This window comes from Poecile atricapillus, chromosome W (genome assembly GCF_030490865.1).
Source record: "Poecile atricapillus isolate bPoeAtr1 chromosome W, bPoeAtr1.hap1, whole genome shotgun sequence".
In the NCBI taxonomy this organism is placed as follows: domain Eukaryota; kingdom Metazoa; phylum Chordata; class Aves; order Passeriformes; family Paridae; genus Poecile; species Poecile atricapillus.
Genome location: NC_081288.1, coordinates 51,352,533 through 51,373,831, shown reverse-complemented (window position 1 = coordinate 51,373,831; position 21,299 = coordinate 51,352,533). Strand labels below are relative to the sequence as shown.

The 21,299-nt window shown below is 36.7% G+C and overlaps 1 protein-coding gene across 3 annotated transcripts in view; it reads right to left on the bottom strand.

Moving 5' to 3' along the window:
• Positions 1-13,954, bottom strand: part of LOC131591898 (myoD family inhibitor domain-containing protein-like) — a 52,281-nt gene extending 38,327 nt beyond the window's left edge. The window contains exons 1-3 of one of the 3 annotated variants that reach the window (XM_058863009.1): positions 13,807-13,954; positions 11,607-11,764; positions 504-635 (exon numbers count right to left, since the gene is read on the bottom strand). In XM_058863009.1, coding sequence (XP_058718992.1) covers positions 504-635; positions 11,607-11,697 — 223 coding nt within the window. In that variant the 5' untranslated portion in view covers positions 11,698-11,764; positions 13,807-13,954. Of the gene's footprint in view, positions 1-503; positions 636-11,606; positions 11,765-12,021; positions 12,171-12,207; positions 12,333-13,806 lie in introns of those variants that run through there. The other 2 variants (XM_058863011.1, XM_058863010.1) reach the window with 2 other exon arrangements.
• Positions 13,955-21,299: the final 7,345 nt, after the last annotated feature.

Here is a 21,299-nt window from a genome sequence, read left to right as displayed (position 1 = left end):
TCCGCAGCATAGGTCTAAAACCTTACCTTACAGCATTCTTCTAGTTTTGAAAATAACTACTTTAGGACTCAAAACTCTTAAAAATACTTATACCTGACCAATACTCAGTGCTTCTGGAAGCAACTGCTCTCAGGAGATCTCTGCTGCTTATATATATGTATAACCTGGGAAATTGAGGGTGATTGACACCTAGCACGCTGCATATGTGCAGTACTAACTGTTGTACTATTAATGATAAGAGAAGAATGTAACACTAAGGCTTTAAAAGCTTAGATGCTACAGAGGTCTATAGCATACTGCACCACTCAAATCATACCTTCCTTTATACTTGTTGCTTATGCATGCTGACAGGAGTCAATCTGGGAAATAAATTCAGTAGATTCAGTGCATTACAGTTGCAATACAATTGCATTTGACACATATTTAACAGAGTCAACAGGCAGTATCCTGTTACACGGTGAAAGCAAGCCTCCACGGCAGCAATTTGTTCTGGAAATACTTACTTCTGATGAGGTCACCATCAGTGCGATTTCCCCAGATGGACTGCTCTTGTATCTCTGCTTGTATACTTTGATTACTGGAAGGCTGGTTTATGTCTTTATCTCCTGCCACAGTAGTCTCTTCGTCAGTTTTTCCTAAGTCAAAAGAAATTCCAAGGTATTAGATATTTTCTCTATGTGAGCAAAAATAATTTTTAAAAGTTAAAAAGTACAATGGCATAAAAAAATAACTTGTCTTAGCATCTCCTTTTGTTTCTTTGGAATTAACTTCCAATAAATCTAGATCAATATAATTCCTCATTAAGAAAGACTTTTAGTCATATTGTATCCAATTGTGCAAAATAGTACTCAGCAGCTTCTGTAACAAATTATATTTGGGGGGGGGGGAGTGGGTGGCTGCTTTCCAATTTAGTTACCTTCCACAAAATTTTAATATAAAAATTTGAATAACTTTGTCACACAAAAACCCATTTTTTTTACCCATATACATGTGGGCTCTAGCATATAAAAGCTATAATAATTTCACAAAATTTTGTTCTCTATTTTTTATAATTAAACACATAATCAAAGACAAATACAGTAGAAACTTCAAAAGTGACTAGTACAAAAATTCAGAAAAATTATTATTACAAGTATCTATTTTTGTTGAAGAAAAATAGTTTTAAAATGCCACTGCTGATTAAAAGTCAACATTCAGCCAATAATGAAAAGAAAAAGTATTTCTTCTCTCTAATAAGATGCAGGGAAAATTCCATAGTAAGGTTATTTGAGGGATTCTTCAGCTTATTTCACAATGTAACAGATGTTTTGATGATGCTGCCAGTTATCACAAGCAGACCAGAATTTCCTCAAACCAAGGCAAGTAACAGTTCTCATCTTCACTGTCATTAATGTTTTAATAATCAAATCCACATACACAAATCTTTCTGTTCTTGATTGCTACAGAGATTTTTCCTACTGGCATTCAAGGAAATATTTTCAAATCTGGATTTACTTTGTTCATTATTCACAGCAACAGATTATCAGTTTATATTAATTACTCAAGGGATCTGTAAAACACTAAATATTTTCAGTCTCATGTATTTTCTTTTGAGTATACCTACAACATTTAATATTTACAGGAAGTCTAGATGAGAAACTGCTGAAGTCTGTTAGCTCTATTTATTTGTTTCAAATAAGAGCACATTTATAAATCCCATATTACAGTTTCATATACTGTATCCTCTAGTAAAGCAATTATTCCAGTCCAGACACAGAAAAATCACTTTTTGCTACTGTGACATAGTTAAGGTTAGTTTCTTCATGTAACCCACAGCACTTTGATTTTAAATCCTAACTTTCTGCCTTTGTTATTCACCCTATTAAACTGAGGCACTGAACATCACTCAAAATAATATATGCCATCTTGTGTGTATAGTAGCATATGCCTTCAAGCACTGCTGCTCCCCTTCTATCAATTTCCACTTCTGAAATGTCTGACCTAGCTACCTCCATGCCACTTTGCTCTCAGTCCTCCCTCCCACCAACAACTTGTCAGTATTTCCTCAAGCCCATCCTGAGAGAAACTGTTTCACTGGGATTGGTATTCACTGGGAAGATAATAACTTTAATGAGTTTTGCTCCTTGCCCTGATGACTTACCTAGATACTCATCCTATTAACATTAACAAAAAAAACCAAAAAAAACAAACCCACAAACCCCCAAAAAACATAAAGAAACACCGAAAACAAAACCCCAACAACCAAAAAACATCAAAACAAACAAAAAACAACAGACCAAAACACAGAGTTTTTCAACCCGTTTGACAGTTATCAGATAAAAATTATTTCTGCCTGGTATCTATCAAATACAAAGTGACTGTATTGAAGTATGATGATTTAGCCCATGCAGTTAAGTGTTAGGTGCAAATGTGTTTCAAAAGTGTTTCAAAAGTGCTCTGGAATTGACTGAATAAAAATAAGCAGTGTCCTGACGGACCTACTGTAAAAACACCCTGCTTTCCACAAACACTAAGCTTAAATGAGCTATTTTAGGAGATTTTTCTCTTAAATTACTTTACTATAGTGATAGCACCAAAATTACAATATGTACCCAGCAGTGCTAGTACAGACCCATGGAGTAGCTGTATATAATTCTCTTGTATAGGATATGACTTTGCAGAACCCTATTATTTCATGTAGTAAACAATGAAAGGCTATGAGGAAACAATAACGTTAATATTATGGGGCCCTCAGTTCTCTAGATTACATTTTTATCTAAGAAATCTGAAGGAGTGCAGAATACAATCAGTCATCATTATTCATATGAATTTATTTTTGACCCCTCTGCTTGTGTTCAGTTCAGTATTTTTTTCACTTTTCTCTTCTCACTATCTAGGCTGTATGTATATTTCATATAAAAAAAATATTTCATGTCCACTTTTATTATTCTAGCCAGCTATGGTAACTGGCCAGTCAAGACCATGTAAACAATAGTAGCAGGTAACAAGAAAAAAGAAGCACTATTAAAAAGTTTAAAAGAAACAATGTTGCAATTGAACACCAAACCATTCTGATAGATGCTGCTCCATGGTGTGGTGAGTGCACCCTGGGTGGCAGGTCAGGACCATGCAGCCTGTCCTCCCTTCCCCAGCCCCAGTAGGACAAGGTGAGAAACTCATGGGTCAAGATATAGTTTAATAAGTGAAGAAAAGAGGAAGGAGAAGTAAAACAGGAGATGCAAAGGCAATCACACTCTATCTCCCACAAGTAGACTGATGCCCAAGCTAGTCTAAGCAATGGCTACCTCCCCTAAAACCTCCTCCCCTGTTTTTATTGCTGAGCATGACACTCTATGGCATGGAATAGACCTCTTGTCAGCCTGAGCCAGCTGCCTGGACTGTGTCCCCTCCCAGTCCCATGCCTACCCGCAGTCTAGTCACTGGAGAGAAAAGGGGAAAAGAGAAAATCTCGACTGTGCAAATGCTGCTCAGCAATAGCCAACCCACTTGTGTGCTATCAACCTTGTTGGAGTCACTGATCCCAAACACAGCACCACAGGGGTTGCTGTGAAGAAAATTAACCCCAGCACACTCAGACTTAGTTCAATGGGGCTGTAGAAATAGTAGACCTTTGTAGATGATCTCTTTACTTGTGCATTTTTTCATAAATCACTTCTGGAGCATCAGACTACTGAAAACAGACACACGGTGTCTTGATTCAGTTGCTTTTTCTGGAATATGTACCATATGGCTCAGTTTTTGTACAAAGGAATTTATTGATTCCCTTATAACAATTAGTTGATAATGGGATCTTCTTTTCTTTTTTTTAATATCAGAGGTCCCACTACAACATGCCAATTACAACCAGTCACATATGAAGACTGCCTCGAGCACATTCCTGTCTTTTGTTGATGCCATTACTTTTATGTTAGGTACCTGAGAATTGTCACAACAGTAGTTTATGAAGAATCAACACAAAGACCTTACTCTGACAGAAATACTAATGATTGGATCTGGCCATAGAAAGTGTGACTTTTTTTCCACTGCATCTTCAAGTAAATTTGTAACACTTTTCTGTTTCAATCAAGCTTATCCTTAAGAATTCTTTCTGTAAGACTTCCTTAGTATTTTAGCTTCTGCTTCCTTTAGCACACCCTTCCACTCTCATGTGGCTAACCCCCAGTACTGACAGCCAAGAAAAAAAAGAGATGCTCTTCTTAACAGTTCCAATAATGGAAAGAAAAGACTCATTATGTTCTGAGTCTGGCAGTGCTAAAGTATAAATCAAATCTCTCTTCAAAACCACAGCAAGTTACTCTAGGTCATGTCACAAAAGCAACACAGACTTCGTACCTACCACAGTCGAGCCCCAAACTAGCAACTTATGTGGCTCTGTACTTCCCCTAAACTAACAGCAGTGCCAGGGCTGAAAAGCTTCTAGTCAAAAGCCCCAGGGAGTGACGCCCACACAGAACACCCTGTGATTTATCCTGAAGGTAAGCATAGGCAGAAACTCTACTTGTCCAGAGACTAATGCAAGTTTAAGATTTAAATAGTAAGAGATATGACATGCTCACAAAGTATAGAATGGAGATGGCTAAAAGCCAAATCATTTCTATGATACAGACAACTGGCAAGCCACTTAGTGAAAAAAAATTAAAATTTTAATCACATCTCAATATTACTGCTTCATTAAATAAGTGAATAAAGTGAATTACTGCTTTTTCTCTATGGAAATTACCATAATTTTGTTGTATTTATTTTTAAATTAAACAGCAAAACAGATATTCCATAGAATAGAAAGCTGTTTTCACCTCTGAGACTACTGTAATATTGATTGTTAACTTTTGTTCTAGTTTGGAGAATATGCCTCCAGTTACACATGCTTCTTTGCAACATGACAAATACATTCTACAAGACTCCACCAACTGAATAATGTCAGCAGTCTGGATTAGCAACAAGGCAACTATTACAACACTCCTATCAAAAAGCAAACTTAAATAGTCAGAGCTGTCAAGAAAGACCTATGAATATTAGGCAAAACAGGTATACAGGGAAATCTCCCCAGATTCCTTCCAATTCTGCCTCCTATGCCTTTGGGAAGTTGCTAATTCCTGAAATATTCTTACCCCACTGAATAATCTCTCTTCTCAGAGCTACATTTGTGTATCTTTCTCTATAATGTAGAGCATATTAAGTGGAGATGAAATTAATACACAAAACTAATAGAAAATACAAAAAGATGGGTAATGGATCTGCATTTGCAAGACACACCTCAAAGAGCTCAAGTCTTTGACAAATAATCGACTTTTCCTCTCCAAGTGCTTGTCCATTTGCACATTCACACACCAGCTGCCCCCAGAGCCTCACCACATCTTCTTGCTCAGAAATGAGTCTCTGTGTGCTGATACATGTGCTGTTATGTATCACGAAGTATGCAATATACACAAAACAAAAATGGAAACAAGAGCCCACATTAAGCAGATTGCACATCCTCAGAGTTCGATTGGCAGCTGATTTCTGTTCATTAGATGACACATAACCTTATAAACTGACTCAGCCACTGCTTCCAAGAATGTGAATCATTAGAGTGCATGACAAGCAAAATGACAAGCTGGACTTGAGAAACAGGTTTAGAGTTTGTCTATAAAATTTAGGAGTTTGTATATAAAATGAATTCTGCTGCAACAACCAAAGGCTTTGCTGCTGTGACACATTCATTTTCTGTTCACCAGCAATGTGGTGGATTGCTCCAAATAGCACGTAAAGAAAAAACAACTGGTGGGAAAAGTTTCTGGAAACCTGAGTGCATCATTCTCATCAAGGAGAGAGAAATAAGCAAAATGAACTGGCACAGTGTTCACTGTGAACTCCAAAAATGCAGTCACTAACAGACCAAGAGTTTTATGGCGTTGGGGCAAAGGAAAGATTTGGAAGCATGGGGCAAAGTTATTAAGGCACCTAAAGCTGACCTAGTTGTTGGAATGAATCATTAGAACCCCTGAGTTTATCCTATAACAAGCAGAGGCAGGTTTAAAAATACATGTGCAAAGTTCAGACCATCCAAGTGAAATTTTGTCTTTCAAAGGAAAGAGAAATTACAAAAGAAAATCAATTGCCACAAAACATAAACACAAACACATAAGTAGATCTATGAGGAATAAAAAAGTCAAAGAATGTTCCCAAAAGGAAACACAACAATCACTTCTCTGTCTCAAGCCTACAGTTGCTGGGAGGAATTGAAGAACATGTGGCAAACACTGGATTTCTAACACTTCCTCTGTTCATTAATAGCCTTGCTGGCAATGAACTGCTAAGGATGCTACTTCCTACAGAAAATTCCACTGTTCACAACAATAACACAAAGAAACCCTGATAAAACCACATTTCACAAAGTAATCATTAACAGTAACACCTACCATCTACTTCATGAAATGCCAAAAACTTTTAGGCATTTCATACAACAAATAAATTCAACAGTTTGTGTAATAGAATGCCTATTCCAGTACTTACCTGAAACAATCTTATTTCATTAAGGACATCTAATCAACAATGATAATCCACAAATTATGGAGTTGGAAGCCTCCAATTAGATGTTTGATTGTCTTAAACTAAAAAAAAAACTTAAATTATTTGCATTCATTTAATTTCAGTGGGTTTCACTTAAATGTCTCATTGCAACTTTCAACAGCTTCAGAAGTGCCACAGAAAAAATTAGTTTTGCAAAATTAGAGCAATTTAACTGAGCAATTTTTTGGAAAACTCTTACAAAGAATTTTCCAGGTGCAAGCTATGGAATTACGATGAAAATTTGACAATAGAAGCACGACAGCCCTGTATAAATTTCAGTCACAATAAATTAAAAATGGACAGCAATGTGCAAATAGGTATTCTGCATTATTTTAGAGTGATAAAAAGGTCAAATATATAAGTGAAAACTTTTCACAAATAACTGCACTAATTATGTAGCTACTCATGTATGTCATTCATCCAAAGAAATTTTACATCTATACAAAACCAGTTTCATGGAAGTGCTAAGCAATACTTGGCAGCTATGGCTGTATTAGCAATGGCCAATAAAACTGGGCCTGTACAGTGAAAGAGTTTAAGAATATTCCATATTTTACATGTTCCAGGGGCTTTCCACTTTGAACCAGCTCTCAGATTTAATCTTAAACATTCAAGGCTTACTAGTGGCTGGAGTGTATTAGGCACATTCCTGCAGCTTTCACATTATTTTGAGCAAAAGGAATCCCATCCAGGTCACTCCCTAGGATAACTCCACAGTGCAAATCAAAGTAGAGGCGAACAGATTTACTTCAAAACTGCATGGCTGATCCAAATAAAAACAGTAGGATAACACGCTCATTGCTTTATGTTACTTACTAAGGAAAAAAAAAGAAAATTAGTGTTTAAAGCAAAGAGAAATCTAACTTCTGAGAGCCCAGAGCTGAATTTAAGAAGAATTAGTGTGATATAAGAGGAAACAAAAATATTTCAAACTTGATACAAGATCTTTTACACTCAACTCTATGAAATACAAGTTTATCACACCCATGTGGGCATGAATCACTTGACTGGAACGGTATGCACGTGAAACTGAAAGCAGACGTACAATTTCATGACAAACTGGAGTCAGACATCTATTTACCAAAATTTTAGATATTTTAGTCATTAAAATTAAATAACTGTCTCAGTACTGGCACACAGCAACGAAACAAATTAATACAGATTCTCTCAACTCTTGTCAGATAGCAAGAGGGAATAAAATTACAGAGGAAATATTTGGTAAGTTTGAGCAATCTGACTACACTGGTTAACAGTTAAAATGAAAATATATTACTCATAACACTGAGGCATTGCTGGTAAAATTGAATAATTATTGTGATAGCAATCACTGTTGCCTCAAGAATGTCCAAACATTCCCTGCATCAAGTCTTTTGTCACCCAATCTCATCTAGCCATCAGATTCCTTTCCTGTTCCTCATCATGAAAATAGTTAAGCACAGAAAACATGAAGATTACAATCACATTCTTTCGGAGGAGTACTTTGCACATTTTCCGAATGGAAGTATTAGTTGCCACATATGCTTTCTTGAGATACCAAATCACAACTGCATCTCCATCCAGCAACAGTGAGATGACTTGCACCACAGAGAACAGTCACTTATAGAATCTGATCCTTGATATTTCTACTAGATTTCTCCATCCTCCCCACTCCATTAAAATAAAAAATTCTAGTGAATTTACATCATCTAAGGATTTATTATAGTGAAATTATCAGTCTAAATTTTGTAATAAGTTGTTAATTATTATACTTATTGTTTTTATTTTCTTTCTTAATTGAGAAAGCTAAATATTATTCCTTCATTATTTTAGGTTACAGTTAGTTACCAAAAAAGCAAAGATAAAAGCATTCCAAATAATTTATAGATGACAGTCCTACATTTTTTAAAATGTGGCCCAATTCTCTAAATGTAGTTCCATGTTCCACTGAATTTCTCTCTTGGATTGGTTTATTCAAATGCAGAGGATTTTAGAAAAACAAGCCTACCCATAATCCAGGCAATAATCACACCATAACCTCTAATATATGAAACATTTTTCTTAAAGCAGAGAGTCCAGTGGTCACAAATTGCCACATTCCTTCCTCAAGGACATTATTCTGGTACCTACCAGTTGAGAAATACCTGCTAACAACCAAATTGAAGTGGTCTGAGCAGTATTCACTGACTACATGACACAAGTAGATATAATCATACTTTGGTTCCAAGGCCCATGGGCTACAAAGAAGAAAGAAGGCATCACTAGGATCTTGAACAAGGGTGCATAAGCAGAGCTACACTTTTGGAAGGATGTGGAAGAAATTAACATATTTTCAGAAATTAGATTAAATCTTCCAACCTGCAGTATGTGTCTTAAGGCAGCAGACCACATTGAAACAGATAATGGTTTAAAGACTGAAGTTGAATTTTGACATTGCCACAAAAGAAGATGCCATGACTTCAATTGCTCTCTCTCACAGCACACTAATTGTGGATGGGCAGCATCTAGATTCTCACTAATATTTATGCATTTATTCAAAAATGAACTAACAAGGAAGAACGGTGACAGGGGATATGTTGAGAGAACGTATTGGTTAAAGTAACAGAAAAATTATTTTAAATTGTGAAAGCCAGAGAATACCACATCTGTAGGCAAAACTCTGCCTCAAGCCAGTTTTCACCATGTCCACAACTGATGAATATCCCTGTACACCGCCTAAGTTTTATTAAGTTTTTCTGATCTTTAATTACATTGTGGAATAGCTATTTTTGAATATTCAAAATTCAACTGAAGTTTCTTTTTCTTTTCCTTTCATGGAAAAATACAATTATTCTTCAGCATCTGAATGTATATGATAGCAAGCAAAAGGAATGCTTTATATATCTGGATTTCTTGATGATACCTCACAGAACTATAGAAGAAGAAAAGTTTGTTCCCAGGATATAAGGTATCTATATCAGTTAAACATATACAAAGCACATTAAAGTATGCTGTTACAAATGAGAAATTCCTTCTCATTAGAATGCACTTAATACTTTATTATACACACAAGATAAGCCATCTTTTCCTGATTAAGGGATGTTTAATTCTAGGTCAACCCAGATTTCAAGTATCTCACTGTACATATATAAAGTCATTTATAGGTCAATACTATGAATTTCAATCAAAGCTTTGAAAATTATCACCAAATTCTAGAGAAGTCAGTGTAATTTTGGATGTCCTGGGGGTAGAAGGATAGGGATTGTTGAAAGTCCCAGACATACAATCTTAGTTTTTTTCAGCCCTGGAATATCTGAATTACCTTACCCTGTAACCACACACCGCAAAGCTGACAACAGAAATGCTGGAATATAGACTGGAAATGTTATGAACTCACCTTTTCCTCTTTCCACCCCCACTTCCCCAACAAATTTAGACTAGAAAAAAGCAACAGCTATCCATATTAAAAAATATATATTATCCTTAAATCTAAGTTCATTAAAATAAAAATTATGTATTTCAATAATGAATTCTGCTTTGTCTTTATGTGAACTGTACATAAGCTTTAAAACTGAGCATGTGTCTTGATAGGTGTGGCCAGTGCACAAACCATAATCATAATGCTTGTTTGTACCTTACTGATCCCTAAGAAAGCTCTGAGGTTTAATTGTGTCATTTGGATTTTCTGCACATTACTTGTCAGGACAGATCAGTATTAGTTTCCTTACTTTTAATTTTTTTTAAAAAAGCATGTATTTACAATAGGACATTGACTTCATAGTGAAAACTCAGTTTGAAGTGGTACTGTGAGAATGAGACCACTTTCCATGCCATTTAGTTCACTGACATACAACTTCAGTAACTTTGATGTATGGCCTACATGCAGAATTTAACCAGCATGGCCAGTTGACCATGTGACAGATTAATAACAACACACTGAAAATAAACACATACCACAGGTACTGATGGTTCTGGCAAAAATGTGACTCTAGCAGTTCAGTTCTGCATGCTTTATCTTCTGCATTTAATCTTTTTTATTATTGTTTTTTACTGTTTAGAAGTTATGAGTCATTCTCTAGAACAACAACAAAAAAAACCCCAAAAAATCCCATCCAACAATAAGATAAGTATAAGCCAACTTGCTATGCCTCCCTGCCAAAACATTTTTTATTTAGCTACGGATACTTTCTGGTTTCTGAAACAAGTCTTCAGCTTTGATTACACATAGCTATTGATTTTCCTAGTTATAAAAACAAGACTGCATTTTTAATCCACAGTTGCACAACTGTGTTACCAGGCTCTGCTCCAGTTAACCAGTTATGAATAAAGTTACAGTTCTTGAATAAGATTATTTGTCTGTTTTTCAGAGACTTTTTAAATTCCTGTCAGAATTCTGGAAAATCATAGCTGTAAATGAATAAACAAAGAAAAGTCTCATCTTCACAGACCTGGGCTTGACAGGCAAACATACTTGCCAGTCTTGAGGATAACCTAAAATATACTTTGTCAAACTTCCATACATAAAGGTGACCAGAGTATCAGTGTATTTTCTTCAAAAGCAAATAAGACATAACTTGAATAATTTATCTTTAAGATTAATGTACTTTTAAACAACCTTTTGAACAGCTGATATGAAACAAGTTGTATTCTCAGAAACTGATTTTAGCTGCAGCATCACAGAGTAATCTAAGAAAAAAGCCAGCAAAATGATCTCCAACCTGAACAATGCTCTTGCTATTGGATCAACCTTCCATAATTTACTTCAAGACCTGGAAGGACAGCTTTACAGGAAAGAATTTCTAAACACAAACACAAAGCTGAGAAAATCAAAAGTGATTTTTAAGGAGCAACATCTGCTTCTGAATGACTGCAGTTTTTCAAGTACTGAAAATCAAAGCTGACAGAAGCACTTTTCCTTCCTTTTTAGTTTTTCATGGGAATTTTGGGTTAAAACAATCAAGTGGAGAAGTGAAAGTGCTACAGAGATACACCACGGAGGGGAGGGGCAAAAAAAGAGGGGTTAAAACCCACGAGTCAAATCAGTAAATGTATCATTCAAATATAACGCGCAACAATTACAGAGAAACTTTAAAGCAACTTACCTAGAGGGAGGGAGATCAAAGAGCTGTTTTCAGTCGGAGCTTGCTCTGGCCCTCCAGGCCCCGGAGGAAGAGGTTCTCTCACTTGGGACATCTGCCAGCTCTCTCGCCGAGTAACAGAGAGAGCCTGCACCCCTCTCCAACAAAACTAACACGCGACCCTGAAGGAACAAGCAAATGAAAGGACTCGTTAATGTATTTTACGCAGAAAACTCACGGCTCGGGGCGAGGGACTGAAGAGGGACAGAAGGGAAGCGGCGGCAACTTTCCGGCGCGGCGGCGGGCGCGCCCCCCGCCCCCTGCAGCGAGCACCCGCGGGGCCGAGGGGCGGGAGCGGGCCCGGAGCCGGGCGGCGCGGGGTGCCCGGGGGGGGCCCCGTCCGCCGCGGCGGAGCCGGCCGGCAGCGCGGCGCTCCTACCTCCGCATTTCCTCCCGCTCCGCTCCGCTCCGCCCGGCCCTGCGCCGCGCCCCGGCCGCCTTCGCGCCGCTCCCGCTCCGCCGCGCCCCGGCCGCCCGTCCCGGCGGCCGCCTCCCCTCACGTCGTGCCGCCCGCCCCGCACCGCGGGCCTTCCCCCGGCAGTGGCGCGCACAGCCTGGCACTCACAGCCGCTGTCCCACCGCCGCCACAGTCACTCCTTCTCCATCATTTCCGGACAATGAAACATCCCGCTCCGGGTGGCGGCGGCTGAGGCTCGGGGCGGCGGTTGTGCAGGTCCTGCCGCCCGCCAGCGACGGGCCCGCGGGCTGGGCTGCGCGGGGCCGACCGCCGGGCGCCGCGCTGCCCCGGCCGGGCCTCCGGCCATGGAAATTCCCCCAGGAGACCGCAACCCGTCAGACAGAAGTAGGCAAGAAGGGGGAAAAAAGCCCCGGGAGACTGTGAAAGGGAGGCTTTCCAGCCCGGCCAGGGTTTGCAGCTGCAGCGCCGGCAGCGGTGCGGGGCGCGCTGAGTGGCGCAGCCGCTGGCTCCCAGCTTGGCCGCGGTGCTGCGGATCGGCCGCCACCAGTTGCGCCTCGGAGCGCGGAGCGGCACGTGGAGCGCCGCAGCCCCTGCCCTCCGGGCCTGCCAGCCTCCGCCGGGCCCTGCCGACCTTCCTGCCCCGGCCCTGACTGCTAACATGCAGATATAGCCATTAAAAGGACTTCACAGCGGGCACACAGAAAAAACGCGAGTTTTCAAAGCAGTTTTCTAAAGTAGAACTCTAACGTGCAAACTACTTCCTCTGCTACCATCTGCCAAGTCGTGTTACCTGGACTTTCTCCATATAGGAAATAACATTTCTTTCCCATGGCACAGTTTGATGCGATCATCAGTGTTATGCTCTTTCTCGCCCGCAGCACGGGGAACTGCAATTATTGCTCACACATGTGCTGGTGTCCATAAACTGCATGTTTTGCCTTGTTTATGGGAATACAGTATGCCACCTTTCTCAATTGAAGTGTGTTCAGGTTTAAAATGTATTTTCCTTAAAATTTACAAGCAGATTTTTTTTTATTATCATTATTATGGTTTAGTAAATATGCCAGCTTTACTGGTATGTCTCATTGCAGTGAGATATTGAGATACATCTTTTGGGAAACAAAGGTAAGAATATAAAATACACAAGTTGTAGGCTATCAGCATCCTAACATGAGAGACTATAGCTGATAGATATTAATTTTGATATCACACATGCTAAGCAATATGCTCAGTTATTAAAAGCTGACTTTTTCTTTTCCCTGACATGCTTGCAAAACAAGCAGGGTAACGTGTAAATGCCTCACTAAGAGCCAATTCTATGTGAACTCCACACCCTTCAGGGCTAACTCTTATTTCAGAAGTCATCAGTAATTTTGCTGTACAGCTTTATTTTTGTCATTGCTGGTGCAAAAGAGAAGTGTGTTGAAAAGTGCATATGCTTCCCTCTGAAAAATACCATAATTTTAAAGTATTTCAGTAACCTAAGGTGTTCTTTGGGCGCAGCATAGTCTTTCTTTAAACATTTATATGGAAAATGGGGGGAAAAATATGTTTTATGTAGGAAAAGAGCTATGTAAAAAAAAACAAAAACATTTGGGCAAACGATGTTATTATTTTACTGTGTAATAATAATATTGGTCTCAATATCTACACTTTTTGTCTATGTAAACATTGCATAACTTTCCATAGTCTCCTCCTTGCTGTCCCAGGGGCAGAGTGATCAAAACATAAGGTAGAACAACTTACCTCAAACTCCCAAGTGAGTCAGTAGCAGAAGAAAGGTTATGACTCACTCTCAACATACAAGCTTGTGTTTTTCCCTCTGAAACTGGAAACATAGCAGGGAGCTGTGGGAGGAGCAATAATTTAGCCAACCACACCCTGCTTCCAAAATATTTCATTGGATAATAAATGCCTATGAAGAGCTGATACCACCCAGGATTGGTGTTTTGGTTGGTTTTTAAACCTTATCTATGAAACCCACATGGTGAACTCCCATGATGTTCAGTTTATCTTCTTTAAAAAGATGATGGGGTGAGCTCACCCTGACAAGGTTCAGTAAAGTTTAAAGCAACTAATTGAATTTACGGGATCTTCAGCAGACAGTACAACCGATGCAGTTTGAGGTTGTCCTAAACAAAAACAGATTAAGAAAAAGCAAGATAATTCAATACACGAAAAGCCCAATTCACTGAAATAGTACAGAAAAATATTGTGCAATACACATTGCATTACGTACCAAAGGCTGTGATTTTAAAAAGATGAGTCCAGATGTGGTCCCTGTTAATGAGATACCACAGATAGGCAAAGCTCATTGGCATACGCACTTCCTGACACTACAACATACTTTTAACAAATACCCAGCAAACCTAAAATATTTGTTGTATTACTTTCCTGGAAAATACGTATCATTCTAAAATATTGACAATTCTCAGGAAGTGGGTAGTTCAGATATTAAAACCAGCAGCCTTTCAAGTAGGCTACAAATTTGATATATACTGTATCTTTCTATAGCATCTGAGTTACTGGCTGTTGCACATATGCATTCCAATATAGTCTTCCACTGTCAAACTATAAAATTCAGGTCTTGTAGGCAATTAATGGCAGATCCTGGGATTGATATGAAGAGAAATTCAAAAGCCTTGTAAATAGAAAATAAATACAGGTTGTAGGCAAGTTAAAATTTCATGGAAGAAAAAAACACCAAAAAAAAAAAAAAAAAAACCAACAAAACAACCCTGACCAAAACAAACTAACCAAAAAACCAACATAAAACCAATCAACCAACCAACAATAGCAATAAAAACCAAACCAAACAAGTAAACAAAAAACTAAAAAAAAAAATCCCACAAAACCACACCCCATAAACAAACCCCACACACCGTCATCATCATGAAAAAGCCCTCCAAGTTCCTTTCTCTATTAAGCAAAATTCTTTGAAACACACTTCTAATGAAAGCGTACAAAACGTAGAATCTAATCCTGTGTCTTCAGGACGAAATTGTTTATCAATATTTCCTAGGCGGAGCTCCTACACATGCCATACAAAAGATACTACTGCAGTCAAAATTCACTTTTCACAGAACAAAAGAGTTTTAGAAAGATGCAAGTTGTTTATTTAAAGTAAATCCACAACATCCCAAAATTAACTGCAGAGGTTGTTTACTCACATTATTAAAAATTAATATTTCAAGCTTGAATTTTCTAAGGCAAACTTTTAGTATTTGTGGGTTTTTGGATTTCAAGTACTTTGTATTGGAGGAAGTTGTGAATAGCAGAGATGCCCATCTCAGAAATGCTGTAATAAAATTGTGCGTAACTCTTCAAATAAAAAATGTGGTCAATAGCTATTAATTAAGGATCAATGAAGGTCTAGGCACTCAAATTTTCCCCCATCCTAACACTACTCTTCCCTTCCCCAGGGCTACTCTTTAACTGATGCTGATTTCCTTCTGTCAAGAGGAACAGAGGAAACTGAAGACATTTTACTTCCCTCTTAACACCTTTAAATAGTTCTGAATAATGGACAATAATTCCATTATTGAATGGAATCTTTATTGAATCTTTTTGTGATTGATTGCTTATACTTCAGTACATGTGAGTTCAAGTTATTCTTCTTCTATGCCTGAGAACAAGGTTTTAAACTTTGCAATATGTAATTGTAACATATGTGTATTATTCTAAACTTCACCTGTCTTTTCAGTATTAGGATCATGGCAGGGTCTCTGTCCTAAATATATTATAGTACAACAATGCTGAAATGGAAATACAGTTATAGTTAAAAGGGCTAAATAAAAAACTTGATGTTAATACCAAATTATACAGTAAAATATCATAATTGCAAGTGAAGCTTATAAATTTTTTAAAATTATTTTTAAAATATAGATTAAAAGCAGAAATACCCACAATATTACCCATAAATATGCATAAAAGGACAGTAAAAAAGAATTTGAAGATCACTATTAAGCTTGGTTTGGAGTACTTTTGGTTCCTGGTGTTCACGACCTAGCTTTTGTATTAGTTACCCTTCTGCAAAGCATCCTGTAAAAAGCCATGTAAATTGTCAGATGCCAAGGAAAAGTTGGTTGCAGCTGTGTTGAAGATGAGGATTTGTACTTCATAAAGCATAAAGTGCTGTGGGATTGATGGTGCCTTAGATACCAGCTGATCCTAACAGGGCAACCCACCCCATTTAGGCCAAGGAAATCCACCTCCGAAGAGCACTAACAGAAACAAATAAACAGTTGAATGTCTAAAATGAAACTAGAGACGTGAAGATCTAACTCCTTCTATAATCAGAACTGAAATAAAGATATGCATTATCTTCTAGAGGAGCAACTTGTTCCAGTAATGCTGTACTTGGGAGCAAGAGGCTTTTCTATGATAAAGAATCCTTATCCAGGTTTGATGTTTTTCTGCCATGGGATGGACTCCACAGTGGGGAGAAAGGGAGTATGATGCTTAATGCTTTCTGCTGGCTGGAGGTATTTTTCTCCATTTTGTTTTTCTGTTTAGATTAAGTATAAGAAACATAGTAGTATAAAAAATAGCTTCTGTAAAATATTGTCTAACACAGATGTTAAAGATTTCATTAAAATTGATAAATTATTAACTAAAACAAAGAAGATTCTCTGAGATTAATTTTTTCTGATATAACTCTAATGAGGCTCAGGGAGTGGTGTGAGGATGAATTCATCTCAACAAGTTTTGTCCTGCTTAGGGCAAAGCACATCACATGGCCTGGCTTACAGTAGTTTCAGCTACTCCTTAGCAAGCTCAAGCAAGTAGCTCACTCAAGCAGGTAATAGATCTCATGAAAAATAACAGATCATATATTGAGGCATGGAAAATGATGTTTCATCACAACAAAATTCTGACTAGTAATTCATTACATTTCTACAAATAAGAAGGGTTCAGTATACAATTGCAGCTGTGCTGGATTGCAACAGTTAATTAATTTGCATATATTCCTTCAGTTATTCAGCTTTTCACTTTACAGTTAATGCTGCACCTTCATGAATAAAAAACTTATTTAGGACATCAGAAGAAACTTAAAATTCAGCAAAAATTAATTTTTCAAACTCTGTACTGATTTTTAAAGCATTGAAGATTATTTGGAACTTGTAGTGACATTAAAGATCATCTCAGTAAAGGCAAGTGATGGACAACGGCATCTTTTGAGTTAACAGAGCAGGAATTTTAAGGAAATATTGATTAAAAAGTGCAGCTAGCTGAACACAGAATATTGTAATATGAGTTATATAGAGGCTTAGTAAATGAATTTACTTAATGAATTTGCCTGCAACATTTACTCCTAATAATCCTAATAATCCTGTATTTATAGCATACAAAAAAAAATCAAACCAAAATTAAAAAAAAAAAAAAAATAAAAAAAAATAAATCTTTCTGTTGCTTTTCAGGTTAATGAAGCTCCTTATACTTTTGCACCTGAGAAGTATCTGGATCTGGCATTATTCTACATTAGTATTTCATGCACATTCCTTACAATTGTGAGTATTCATGAAATTTACATTACCTTTTCTCAGCAGTATCAAACTAATCACCAACATCAAATGATGTATTAAAAAATACCTTATCTAGAATTCTACAAAACCAAAAATATTTCCATGTGAAATGAATATCTAATCAATCTGTTCCCAAAAATTTTAAATCTGAAAATACTAAACCAAGTATATTTTACAAATAGAATAAATAATGCAGTGGAACAGAAGACTATATGTTATATTGCTGTGTGAAGTCATGGTAACACATCCTGAGATCTATAAAAATTTAGTTAATTCTGTACATCTTTAATATGAGTTCATAATACAGAGTACAGATGCTCCTTTTGAGCTTCAAGAGAGTACACTGTGAATGAGTATCAAAAATATTGTGCATCCTCTTTTATATTTTCATAATATAGAATGCTCTTACTTACATATTGTGTATTATTCCTCATACATATTCAGAGCATATATTGTAATGGTTCCTTTGGAATCACTAACATGTAAGCTGTGAATGTGTATTAACAGCCAAATGCATTTGCATATTATGAGTCCATACTACTGAATGTACAACCAAATTATTGATAAAAAGTCATTGCTATACATAGAAACAGAATTTATCTTCTCATTCTTCTCACTCGCAACTTGCAGTGATTTCTCACCCATATCTTAACAACTGAAAAAAAGAAAAAAATGCCAGTGCAATAACAATTGGGAATTATAGTTTTCTTGAAGCAAAATATTTTGTGAGGGTTTTTGCTCTGTATTGTAATATTTCCTTTAATTGCTTGAATATATATGTTCCTGGTGTTTCATTTTGGTATCCATATAGATGACTGGACCAAACTTTTATCATCAAGTGCTCATTCAGATAGTACATGTAAAATACACAGGAAAAACAAACATAAATATAAACCTCAGTCAGTTCCACTAGTATTTTTAACTGTCATGATTTTGTTTGTACATTTCTGTAAAAGAATGGAGGGTGGGGGGTTTGCCAGCCAGAAACATGCAATTCTCTCTATTGAACACAAGAAAATTTACAAAATAATATTTTGCAATAACATAATTACAAAACTTCATTCGTATCAAAAACTTACTGTTTGTCTACATTGGCAGATGATCATTCTGGCTACCCATGCAAGTAAGGATGGAAAAAGACACCATTTTACTTTTCTAAAACAGTGAATAAAGGAAAATAGTCTTCTGCCTCAGTTTCTTGCTTAGAAAATTGAAAGTTATGCAAATCTTAGGCTCAGGTCTGATCTAATTCTGTGACCATGCTGCTAGGATAGGGATTTTCCCCAGGAAGAAAAAGAAAAGCTAAGGACCAATTGCCTTTTGCCCAGTTCCCTTCCTCATCCTATAGAGTTGCTGAAATACCTGGAAAAACACAAGAGGAAATTACCTATACCATTTCAAGGACTGCATAGTTGTCATACTGATTATCAGTTTTAGAATAATTTCAGGTGTATTATTTTAATAATAAGCAACACTGAAAGTTACTTTATAGTTCTAATATCACAACAGAGATATTAACTCCAAGAAGTATTCAGTTATACTTTCTGGCAATTAATGGCAATTCTAAACCACCTGCCATGTAAGAACCAAATATTTACACAGGATTATCATAATACCTCAGCTAGAATACCAATAAAATCAGAAAACTCAAACTAGATTTAAAGTGATTCCCATATAGCTGGTATTTTTGCATCCCGTCTAGGAGATGCAGTCCTGCCTAGTGAATGATGGCACAACGATACTGTTCACTAGTATGTGTAATATCTGCCACATATCATTGAGAGAGAAATAATGTATGTATGTATGTTTGTAAAATCACTGGAATTTTAGTGTTTTGCCTTTAAAAGAAGTTATTACATTTTAGTTTACCATACGAGCCTATTACAGTCTAAAATTCCTTCATTTCTCTTTTACTTTTTCTGTGGTTTGTTTCAAACAATTTAAAGTATTAATGAAAATGCTGTGTAAGTAAAAATATTAATGTAATTTTATTTCATATTGTTTTATATTTATAAGGTCCATAAACAGGCTCCTGTAAACTTATAAAATCAGTTATTTTGGGGTCAGAGCTGTGGGGTTTTCTTTCTTTTATTATTGTAAATAAAAAGATAGTTTGCACTCAGTTTTATACTTCTAACATACTAGGTGCTCTCTCGGAGAATGTTACAAGATATATATATATGCCAGCAGACTAAATTACCTTGATAACCAGTGATGAATATAAACAAATGAAATATTTTTCTGTAGTTTTCCAAAATTATCTTTTTATTTTCTCAATAAAATATTTGCATTTTTTACTTAATGAAATTTATTATAGTCAAAATAAAATTCTGATAACCATGAACAACAGACAAGGACAGTTTAAGCAATTGTGGCATAGGTGCTTTCACTGTCAAATCTCTGGTGTTCCAATCCTGGATCTCTGACACTTCCCTAATTTTTTTGCCCAATTTTTTTTTAGTCAGATTTGCTTCTGTAACAGTGGTAACCAATCCTGATCTGATCCAATGCTCTCCAGTGGCTAGTTAAACTTCCAAGCACTTCTACTCTGGTCTTCAAAAAGATTTGGCACCTGGTTTTTAGAATAAAAGGTGCATTTTAAATCAGTTTGCACTATAAATATAATTAAGGATTAAACCAAGTGAGTAGCAAAAATGCTAATGCCATTTTCTCTCATGATTTTGTCTCCTGCAGTGGTAGCAGCAGAGATTCCTGCCCACTCCACTTTTCCTCACTCAGCATCTGTCTGTTCTGAAACTAGAAATAGTTCTAAGAATCCTCCTGTGATCATCCTACATTGTCAGCCCAAAACAATAAATAAACTTCTCACTAGAACTATAAATTGCTTCTTCAAATTCCCATTTGTGAGTAATGCTGAAGAGAATCATGACATTTAGAAAAGGGTTCTTGAAGTGCGCTCTCAAAATGGCCTAATGTTACTAAGGTCTTATTTTCTTTAAAAAAAAAAAAAAAGAAATATACAGCTGGAAATATATGTGAAAAAGCACTCAAGGCATATATTCAATACATACCTCTTTCTGCCTGCCATTGTATATGAGATCAACTATGATAAGAATTAAAAAAAAAAAAAAATTATTTGCTACCATGGGAAAAATATGGAAGTTAATCTTCAGAAACATAGAATTTATCAGCCATTTAATTTTCTTGTTATAAAACTGTGGTTGGAAAAGACAAAACATGAGGGTAAGCAGAAACACTAAAGGGCTCCCCCCTTTTAATACCAACAACTCTATTTTATGGCATCCAAAGCTTCTAACATCACATATTAAACTCTTCTCTTGTATGAGATTTTTTATTGAATGAGAACTGATAAATAGCACCAAGGTGTCATGACACAGAAGAGCCTCCTCAAATAAAGCAGAAGATATTTTGTCTTTTTCTCAATGTAAATGGTTGAACTTGGGAACAATGGAGCGACTTAGACCTCACACTGATGAAAATCAGATTCTTGACCCATGGATACAGCAATTTGAAAACTACTAAAATAATTTCCTCTACAGTTTGCAGGGAAATACAAATCTGTGACTTTGGAAAACAAAATGAAGAAAATACACAACAGATTTCTATACAGACCCTGTAATTTGTGTGTATCTGTCTAGACACCTGTAGTTAACTACACTGGCAATGTGCATGCATAAAGGATATGCTACACCAGACCATGAGATTATACATTTATCCTCATTTGTGAAGGTG